We start from the raw sequence: 11703 nt of genomic DNA on the forward strand, positions 1-11703 counted from the left end.
CCCCTTAATTCACTTGATACATCACAAGAAATGCATGCCGTGGCCATCTAAATGGACTTCTGTCTCAACGTACTGTACCAATTAAATTACTTTCTGTAAGGACTTTCTTTAAATGACATTGTATTTTTAATACAAAACAGTAACAAAACATTTTCACAGTAACATGTTCTAAAACAGCAAGCTCACAAACAATCATCATGTGAAAATGGAGCAGAAGTTCTTAGAAAAATCTAAGTTTCAGTTACTTTGGGTTTTTACTGAAATTTAGATTGTGCAAAATTTTTCACTTATAGTCACAGTCAGCTTCACTTTGAATGCATCAGAAACATCATGCATTGTAAACATAACAGGCTCACAAAGTGCATAAGAGAACTTGAAAATTGTAAACTGTAAAACTTTACCAGAACTTAAACCTTCTAGATTAAACAATAGCTTATAGGCCAGAAAGCTGACTTTGAGGTTATGGACTTTGGGGAGAATTTTTGATTTCCATCCTCCAGCTCCAGGAAGCTCTTCTGGAAAGCCTGTGTTTCAGTTTTTTTAAGAACAAATGAAGTGAGTTCCTCTTGGATGGCTGCATCATCATCACAAACCTGTAAAATATGCCACAGAGAAGTAGATGAGGTAAAGCTTTACAAACAAAGTTTATGATGGCTTGAAAGCTTAGTACAAAGGTTTAAAATAGTAATGTGTGACGCTAGGTAGGTAGACCAATAAACAGACACAGATAAACACACAGACAGATAGACATAGTAGACAGACATTTACAAATGTATTTTTTGATGCACGCACACATTTCTTGTCTTAAATCACAACACTGCTCAAAACTACCACAGCAACCATATAATCCCACTGTATATTCTATTCCTGTCTGTCTAATTGAGTGTCTCTCTGTGTCTGTGCATCTGTCTATGTGTCTGTCTGTATATAGTGCACTGTTGTGATTTAAGACAAGAAATGTGTGAGTGCATCAAAAATACATTTGTGAACCTTCATTTTTTCAAGGGATTTGTCTATATGTATATACAGTAACTTATGTGCATCAAAAATATTTATGTGGAGCGAGTCATATGTACATATAAGAATCCATCAGTATGCATGTATAATAAGTGAGAGGGCAGAAATATATTTTCTTTACCTTGTAGTCCTTGATTAACGCCTCTGTCTTTTCACCAAGGTAGAGAATGATCACAGTTTCAATGCAGTTTTCCTACAAAAATGTGTTACGAGAGTTTACCACAGGTCTATCAGAATGCTACAACATTATAACTGCTACAATTTTAAAAGCACACGCCTCATTTATGATGTCAAGGGCATCACTAAGTTTCCTCTTATTTTCCTGTGTTAGTGACAATATCTGACCAATTTCAGAGACTATTGTCACTTAACGTTAGACACAAAACAATAAGAAAAATATACGGTAAACATGCACGCGCTAACATTAGCTTACACTAAATTTTATAGCTGTGTGCTAACTTTAGCTTACACTAAATGCCCTACTTTCCAACAGCATGCTAACGTTAGCTTCATATTACATTAGAATCCACTAATTTATCGCCACTTGCAAAGTTTCAGTTACACATAAAGCGAATGTCCTCCTACCGTTGTAGCCACATGGTAGTAATTCCATTCCACGTGCGACAACGTTATCTTCAAATGACAATGACAAACCCTAGTTCTTGCACAACAATTCTAAAACAGTAAAGACTGTGGTAACGTATAGCTAACTAAACAACTAATGTTACTTTACTAACTTTATTCTTACCTTAAGCTCAGTCTGCGTGATCCTCTTCGTTTAAAATAAACGGTCCTCGTATGAAATGCGCGGGGTTTACAGACCAACGACACACGAAGGAGCGAATTATTTTGTACTGAGTAAATAAAACAAGGTTATTGTTTGTTGTGTGTGTGTGCCTAAAAAGATTGGCTGGAATTACTAATAATTATAGAAATTTTGTAAAGGAAAAAATGCACATAGTCTTGTGTTTTGAACAAATGTAGATTAATTAAAAACTAGGTATTTTCACGTAAAGCTATAAACGTAACATGTATTGTTAATATTACACTTTTTAATTACATAACATTTACTTACACTCAGAATCATTTTTTTCAGTGTACAAAATGTGAAATAACCCCAGAAGTTACAAAAATAAAAGTAGTAGTGTGCACACTAGAAAATAAAAGAATGTCCGTTGGGCCCTTAAATAAAAATAGAAAAAATTGTTTCCAGTGTATTTGCCATAGAGGTTGTGCAGTTCACCTTGTTCCAAAGATACTTGTAAATTATGTGGGGGTGAATAGGGAAATCAGTGCTGGACTTTCTCAGTGGACTTGGCTCGCCATCGAAATAACTGGAGATGTTGGTTCTGGACAACATCCGTCCTACAAAAACCTGACCTGCAGACCGGGTCAGAAAATTTACATTCAATACCATTCGTTCTCAGATGCATCAATCAGGATATAAAATGTCAAAAACACAACCGTTTACATGTAACTTTGACATAAATCTTCGTCTCTATTCAGATATCAAATCTTCTGTCTTTCCGTTGTACAACATTCAGTCTTAAATATATAATTTCTGAGAACTTAACATTAAAGTGCTCACACATTTACCTGCTGTTCATATGAACAGTATTTCAATCCTATTATGATAAATAACCAATAACCTTCAAAATATAATTTATCTTAACAACATCAAAACCATATGCGAATAACAGAACAGTACCCATTCTGAGTTCAGGGTTAGAGGTTTACAGAAAATGTGCTTCATTTACTCTAACACTATAGGCCTATTCATGAAAGAGAAATGCACAAAAAATTACCCTATAGTTACTTTAAACTCAGTTGAGCGACAAGAACGTATTCAAGTTCGCATAGTGCAAATAAAACATTTTACATTCATCACAATTTAAATTGGCATTAAGAACTAAATACTTCCCTTTCTTATTATATACACATACATCAGCATGAACTGATAACCACATTGTAAATATATTCAAAACGTCGCACCATAATGCACTACAGTTTACTTATTACATTAATACCATCACTGTTTCCCTTCAACACACGGAAAACAAGGGATAATAGCACCTAAAATGCAACAGCTAAAATGGCACATATCTCACCGTTGTTCCGGGTATATCAAAGTGTAACACGACGATGATGGACATCGTGGCAACTTCCCAGACAAAAGGGCAAGTGGTTAGCCGACGTAACTTCTCTCCTTTGTTCTATAACACGACTCCGGATCTTCGGTGAAATGTGATCCGACTACAAACCTCCAAAATTTTGTCCTGGTTTTGTCTCCTTGCTAGCACACAGCTACCCCGTCTCTCTGGCTATGATTTGAGAAAAAAACCGGAAGAAGCTGCACCCGCGCCTCGTCTCTGTGTCGACATGTTGAACAGTGACCTGTTCTGATTGACTGCTGAGGCTACGTACACCCACGTTACGTATTCATTCAACTGCGATAAGAGAACTAAAAAAATCTGCTGATGTGAACAAATATAGATACAGAAAATAAACAGTCTCTCTCTCTCTTTTTTCTTTAGTGAACTCAATTATTATAATATTATCAATGGGTCTTTATACCTGGCTACATTAACGTTTAAATGAATCTATGTAAGGTTATGGCCTGGAGTGCAATGAGTTCATCGAATGAAAACAGTGCTGGAGCACATTTGTCACTGAGCCTCAACAAAGAAGCAGCATTTAACCATCCTCAGTGCAAGAAAAAATGTCTAAAATAAATAAAAACAATGCAAGAAAATGTCTAAAATATAGTAAAATGTCTTCAGCTGCACCATAATCATTAAAAAACAAAATTCTTCAATACAAATTTTTTTATAAAAGTTGAATTTTATTACAATTTATAGTCAAAATATTTGCTATGGTAATTATCACTAATCATTGCATACACTTTATCATCTACTACAGCAGCATTTTCAAGGCACATTCTAGTAAAGACAATTGATCTTTAATATTCGATGGACAATTTGCTCAAACTTGGCCTGACCAGGCTTGTACAGTTGTTCTGAGGAAATAGGACTAACAGATCAAATAAAATGTTACATAGAAGACACCATTATAGACATCAAACTGATACGTTAGACAGTCTCTTAATGTTAATAAATCATTATAAATACTTAAAGAGATCGTTCACCAAAAACGTTTTATTAGATGTTTATCTGGTTACCCCCAGGGCATCCAAGATGTAGGAGATATGGGTTCTTCAGTAAACACAAACCGTTGCAGTCTGTCAGTTATATAACGGAAGTCAACGGGGCCCCAGGCATTCCAAAGAAAAACAAAACATACACAGACGAAACCAAATGAAACCCTACTGCTCGTGACCATACATTGAGGATTTAATGCACAAAACCATCGGTCTGCACAAAAATACAGTATATCTTTTTTACCTCTTATACACTAAAATCCTCCGCTTATTCACAACATCCGGCACGTGACACATTTTTAAGTCTTTTGCATGTTACCCATTGACTTTGATTATATGACTGACATACTGTTTCTTCAGTAAACATACTGTGTTTACTGAAGAAACAAACTCCTCTACATCTTGGATACCCTGAGGATAAGCAGACAGACATCCAACTTTCATTTTTGGGTGAACTATCCCTTTAATTCCGATGCATAAATCATTATAAAATACTAACAGTGGCCAGATAGTCACATGCACATCATGGCTGGAATGTGAACATAATAACATAAGGTACCGTGTTAGTTTCTCGATGCAGGACCTGCACTAATGCACTATTGGGAGTACCAGAAATCACAGTATCAATTCTAAGAACATTAGTGCCCGAGTATTGTGATCGTAATCTCTTGCTGTTCAATGACATTCACATCGTCTAGTACAGAGTCTAAGATTAGAGCACTACAGAACGACAGCGTTCAACACTATGACGGGATCCTCAATGTCTGCTTTACTCTGGACCATCCGCAGCTCGAGCTGAGCAGGACTGGGCTTTCGATTGGGACCGGCCGCTTCTGAGATGAGCCAAGGTAAAGGATGAGTTACATTATCATCATATAGTACAAAACTAAAAAATACGGCTGCCAAAAAGGGACACGTCACTCACACAGTAATGGGGATTTGTACAGGGAGTATTTCTTTGCTTACCATTTGCATAAGTAATAGTCCTCTTAATGACATGGTGGATGACTGAAACCGTCTTTTCACAGGCCACCTGTCAAAGGCACATTGAGGGCTTTGGGTTATAATTTAGCATAACACAGGCCCCAAACTATTTGTGCACTTAAGCTATGTATTTCTTTATAGGTTGCTTAAATGACCAAATGCAGCCTCTGCATACGGTTTGCTTAAAAAGCAAACTGCTTCATTCTTACACTTGAGAGTGCAACTAAATTTTAGTATATGCTGTTTGACCTTCAGATCATTTGGGTGGATGTGTGTCCACGCCAGCAGCATTGCAGCAAAGAGATCTCCGGTTCCCACAAACACAGCATCCTCCTTAGGGATGTCCATTCGGATCTGCTGTGTCGTCAGTGTACCATCTGCTCTCACTAAAATAAAAAAAACACTTGTACATCATTTAAAACTGGAATGAATATTGGAATAGTTTGAATATTTCTTTAACAAATGGCAAGAGTGCTGATACTGCAACATGAGAGTTAACGGTTTAATGAAATGGCGTTATTTCAAAAATAGGTTATAATATAATAACTGATTAAACACCATTGTAGCTCAAAGTAGGTCTGTCTTTAACAGTCTATATGTTACTGAGTTAAGCTGTCCATATGTTAGTAGTCTAACTTTAGGCTGTTCGTGGTAACAAGTGACACACAGAAAAAAAAAAAAGAAGTGTTAAAGTATGTGTTACCACCAACATGGTTTTATCAAGTTTCCAAAACAGCTCAACCACGCTGACTTTACAGCCTTTTATCAGTTGCATACACGCAGACTTACAGCCAACTGTACTTTGAACAAGATAGGCAAAATGAGGCAACTGAAAAATAACTGAAATATAACTGAACATTACTCCACCCTAGACAAATAGTGATGATGAAATATCTCAAGTAAGCGTGGCAAGAACTAGTTTCATTGCATTGGGCTCCAACTTCTGTAGAAATTCAACCAAATGTACCTCTTTTCTGGCTCCCCAGGGCAACAAGATACTGAGCTCCCAAAGAAGAGGGCAGGTCTGAGCTGGTGATGACCACCGTGTCTGGACCCATCGAGTGCAGCTGCTTCATCACCTGAAATACACCCAACAGTTTCAGTTTCAAAGTATATGTTAACATTATTATTATCATTTGTTTTTATTATTTAAACTTACTTCAACTGCATCTTTTTCTGAACTTATGTGTCTACCAGTGAGGAGCCTGTGAGAAAGAAAATTAAATTACATATATATTTACATGGGGTGTGTCATAACGACAGTGACTTATGGGTGCACCACAGGCCTAAAACATGAAAATTCAACCATCCACAAATGCTCCCCTTCCCCCATTTTGCCTGTATTTAAATAGCAGCAGAGACAACAACCAAAAATCCTAAAAATGTGCACATATGCACAGACATGAAATCTAAGTGACTCTGCTTATATTTAGCGAACATTTGTTCTGGGCGGGGGAGCACAAATGATACACAAGAAACCCACTAGAAGCGTACTAATAATAAATCATCTGTCCTCATGAGCTAAAAGCACACAGGGCCTTAGAGTAAAGGATACAGAGCAGCATAAAAGAAGACTTACTCAGCCTCAAACTGATTGGGAGTGATTATGTCTGCGGCCGGGACTACTTTATCTCTGTATATAGGCAGCAGGTTCTCAGGAACATACTATAAAAAAAAGAAAAAGAAAAAAAAGTGTTTAGACACTTAAGCTATTTTAACCACATCTTTCACAGTGTTTCTGATGAATATGCTCACCATAGCTCCATTATCACCCAGCACCGGATCACACACTTTGAAGGCAGAAATACAGCAAAAAAATAAGTCAAATGAACATAAAACAATGTAACACATGCTGATGTTTGGATCAGTGCTCAAAATGTCAATTTATGTGTATATATATATATATATATGGTTAATACTTTATAATAAGGTATGCTTTGTTAATACTACTTTTACTTTTAAATATGTTTTAGCACATTATTGTATAAGATATGCTATGCTCCTGCTGTATGCTCTACAGTCATAGACGCACTACTGTGAGCATCAGAGACATGTTGCTGCTGTGTGAATTGGTATAAATTTAGTATGTATCTAGACGGGTGAATGTTGGGGAAGTGGAGGGATTCAGAGGAACCAGCTTACAGTAAACACTGAACCACGATATTTAAATGGTGAACAATCTTATAAACTGTAGAACCACCAGAGACCAATCAACTGGAGCCATGTGGTTAATCATCTCGAATGACTCCAATCATCTAGAGTTGAGCTGCAAATTCAATACATTAGCTAACGTGAAATAATAAAAGGGAAATATGCATTTATTCATCTTTCTTTAATAAAATTGTGTTTCCGTGTGAGCAAAATGAGACTTTAACGTGGTAACGCTGCTGCTTTATTATATACACACCATACACCAGGCTCGGGTTGGCTCTCTTCAGCTCCTGCACAATGTCCACTACCGTATCCAAAAAGGAATCGTCTCTAGTGTACCCTGAAGGAAAGGGCTGGATCAAATCAACTGAGCAACGTGGGTGGACATAGCTTCGAAGGGCAGGGTTTTAGCAGCAGTGATGCATAATTTATCTCAGTTAAAAACAGTTTTGGTAATTTTAGAAATACATAATCCAATTTAAACCAATCTGGGCTTGCGCTGTGTCTCACAGTAATTGAATTATGTATCTCATTAATTTAATAACAGCAGACGTAATGGTACCTGTGAGCACATAATCATATTGGTTGACGTTGTTGAGCTTGATCCCCTCGTACAGGACATGCAATTCATCCGCGGTCAACACTTGGCCCTTCCAGTGCTCATATCCTAGCAAGAGAAAGACTTCATTCAAGTCTGCATCATATGCATCTTATCTATGTATGCAGGTATGAGAAAGGGCGCTAAAAGCGCTAAAGGGTGGTGTCTATTCATAATTCCTTATAAAACAGTTACTACATATTAAAAAAAATATTAAGCACCTAAAGCAAAATGGTAATTCTTTAAAAAAAATAAATAATAATAATAATAATAATAATAACTTCAACTATTTATCGCAGGCAAGTTTAATGGTCCACATTTTACCTTTAATTTCAAATGATGGACACACAGAATAGTTCACATCTTTGTACTAGCACCATAAAAAGGTCTAAAAGATGTTCTTAAAAGAAATACAACCCACTGAGAAGCAGACTTTTAAAGATTAACTGGATGACGGTTACATGTTAAACATCTACAAGGAGCTCAGGTGTTCAGAACCACTATACAAACATTAGATGCTGTTACAGCAAACAGTCTTAGACGATTCAATGCGGAAAGCAGAACATCTGTAAATCAATTAAAGCTTAAAATAAACCTGATGGGAGCTGATGTGGTACTTCCACTGTCAGTTGTGTTGGCTAAATAAAACAAAGACTGGAAGAAAACTGCTGTGACACTTAATCTACAATATAGGAATCCATTTATGCCACTAAGACATTTGAGAAATCAATAAAAACGGGAAATAAATCAAGGAAGCAATAAATTACGTTAATAAGATATTTCAATTATTGTGATCAAATATTACTACCCTTTCATAGTGAAGGGTTCGAGATGAAATCATTTAGGACCATGTTCTGTATCTGCGTACTTCTTGTAACTGTACGATAATAATACAAGTGACTTCAGGGATAAAGATATTAGTGCTTTTTATTTTATTTCACATGCATAACTGTCCTGATAATGGTCCGGTCTCTCTGCCAAATGAGAATCATCATCTGTATGTCTCTTTCACTTCCTTTGCATTTACTGAATGACCCTTTCATAGCCGATTTCGATTGGATGCGATCAAAGCTAAAACATGCTACAAGATTGCTTTATTTCACTCTAAAGACATACATTCATAAACGAGAGTCCTGATACCACTGTATCTTGCAGGGGAAGAAAAATGTTTAAGGAGGATAGCACAAACTGCTTCGTATGAGAAATAAGTAGCAGGAGGACGCTGTGAGAAAGAGCCAGAACTGTGGGAGTATTGTTACAACACAAACCAAGAAAGAAGAAAATGGTGGATGTAGTGGGAAAGGAAGCACATGAGCAGCAGAGCAAACACAAAGAGCCCTTTTGTGCTCCTAGCAACCTGCTCTGAAAGGACCCCGCTTAACACATTCAGTGCAAACATGTCCAACTGTGGACAAGAAGGCCAGGAACGTGGTAATGGACCACAAGCAATAAAAATTAACTCCTTTGAAGCTAAAGAATATAGTTCATAAACAGAATTAATGGCCGTTTTCATTTTGGGGCGACTAACCCTTTCAGATCACCAGGGGTGGAGAACACGGCCCTGGAGAGACGCAGCCCCGCTGAGCTTAGCTTCAGCCCTAATTAAACACACCTGTACAAGCTAATCAAGGCCTGAAGGGCAACTAGGAAGCTAGAGGCAGGTGGGGTTTTAATCAAAACTAATGAAAAAAAAAACGGTTGAATTAAATAAGTAGTCTCACTCACAAAAATTGTCTTTTTTTGCCACCTACTGGCATGTAAACAACCTGCAGAAGAGTCACTAAAAAACCCATCAGAGTAGTGTTTGTATGGTTTATATTGTTTTTATATGCCTAACTTCTGTCTATATGGTATGTTTTTTTTTTCCATGCAATGGTAGTTTTGTACTGTTACATCTAGATTTTAAAAAAGCAGGACACCACCTTACGGTTTTGCATTGCAGAAAACAAGATGATAGGAAAAAGCCTGGGAGAGCGAACAGGGTCATACTGCGCTCACAGCTTTGTTTCAAGAAAGGAAAACAATACCGACACATGCCGTTCAACACAAGGAAAGCTGAGCTTTGACCTTAAGAAATCTTTCCCATACCAAGACAGTTCAACAGTCCCAAGATAAGCCCACCCAGATGACTTTGATCAGGTTTTCCCAAGCCTACGCAAAGAACATATTTGGACAGCATTGCTAAACTTAATAATAATTCAGAATCAGTGTTTTAAACTCTAAACAAGTATCTTACAGAGAATCGAAAGGGGTAAGTAGTAATGCCTCCTCACAAACTCTGATCACCTGATTTCAATGGTTACATAATAAGGCCATTCCTCTATTGTCCTGCAATCTGTTATTCAGTGGTTTAAAACATTTTTTTTATCCTCTTTTGACATCAGCATGCAAGCTAAGCTAAACCTGAAAACTTTAAAAAATAAAACTGGCTATGCAAATGCCTTAGTGTTTGTTTTGTTGTTTTCTCGCTTTATTGATAACAGCATTTACCTGTATGATTGGAGAACTGCACAGAATTGATAGTGTCGACTTCAAAACCCAGCACCTAGCAGTGACACATTAACCAGTCAAACATGTTATACATACTCGCATGCATCGCAGTGGGAAACTATTTTGTAAGGGTTTAGGAAGCGGATGCATCCATTGCAAAGGCTGAGGTCGGGCGTGCTTTGCATCACAACTACGTTAAAGCTGGAAATGTTTGTGCGGGCGTCTAATGCACTGCGAAAGCTACTTGATCTTACCTGTAAAGGAAAAGAAGCAGATTTGTTTCCCACATATCCTCTGACAACATGACTCTGAACTGACAGAACTCTGCAGTCCATGCTTGCAGCTGGCGCGAGCTTAAAGCAAAACGCTGCTATAATAACTTTACTATAATGACTTTAATATTCGCATTCAAACGCCAGGCTAGAAAACGAAGTAAAATCGCTTCAGAAAGGACAGACGTTCATCATCTGCCTCTGCACAGTACATGGATGGACTCGGGTGAGCTTGTTTTCTTCAGGCGTTTGCAAGGACACCTAAAAGCGCTCGCAGCGTGATTTCAAGAACTGACCAATCGCGTCGAAGAAGGATTGTTTTCGAGGTAAAAGCGAGGCTGTGAATACAGAAGGACTGCTTTTGACGTTTGAATGAAGTTACATAGAGGTTTCTATGGCCGCGTTGTTAATGGACTAAATAAACGTCAAAGCATTTAACTAATAAATGAAATATAACTATAAATAAAGGACAGTCATGGTTGCCCAGAATTATAAATATATAAATCAACACAGGAAGCGAATTGGCTCAACTACATACAAGATAAGTTCAAGTTGTGTTTGTTTGGATGGTTGGTTGGATTATTGTTTTTTTAATTTATTTTTCCAAAAATGTAGGCTCAGGGACTGCATTTAAAGTCACAATAAAGATGTATTTTTTTATGCCAGCCCTGTATGTGTACTGTTCTTTCTCCGTGTTCTTGAGGATGTTCAGCTAGGATTATGACTTTTTGCTCTTTGCGGACAATTCCGGTTCTTCCACACTGACTCAATCAGTCGTTTCTTTTAACCTTGCCTTATACACAGAGGCATTGTCATGTTAGAATAGAAAAGGGTCTTGTCCGAACTGTTGCTATATAATTAGAAGCATGCAATTCCCCTAATTCTAGATATCATCATAAACGTTAAAGATCTGTTCATCAGAAGGGGGTGACCCAATACTTTTGTCAATATAGGCCAGATTATACTGACTTCAAAACACCAAAACATATAATATTTTTGACATTTCAGTAAAATTGAGAAATATATACCCTTTT

At 37.2% G+C, this 11703-nt stretch overlaps 1 protein-coding gene across 1 annotated transcript; it reads right to left on the minus strand.

Annotated features, from left to right (window-relative positions):
• Positions 1–3838: 3838 nt before the first annotated feature.
• pdxka (pyridoxal (pyridoxine, vitamin B6) kinase a) lies at positions 3839–11214 on the minus strand. Its single transcript, XM_043229624.1, has 11 exons — positions 10652–11214; positions 10398–10452; positions 7872–7976; positions 7566–7649; positions 6914–6948; positions 6738–6823; positions 6318–6363; positions 6126–6237; positions 5408–5544; positions 5141–5207; positions 3839–5007 (listed from the first exon to the last, which is right to left on the minus strand). Exons 1-11 carry the CDS (start codon positions 10730–10732, stop codon positions 4895–4897), a joined length of 921 nt encoding a protein of 306 aa, XP_043085559.1. The 5' UTR covers positions 10733–11214; the 3' UTR covers positions 3839–4894.
• Positions 11215–11703: the final 489 nt, after the last annotated feature.

The sequence above is a fragment of the Puntigrus tetrazona genome, unplaced genomic scaffold, assembly GCF_018831695.1.
Source record: "Puntigrus tetrazona isolate hp1 unplaced genomic scaffold, ASM1883169v1 S000000008, whole genome shotgun sequence".
NCBI classification, from domain to species: domain Eukaryota; kingdom Metazoa; phylum Chordata; class Actinopteri; order Cypriniformes; family Cyprinidae; genus Puntigrus; species Puntigrus tetrazona.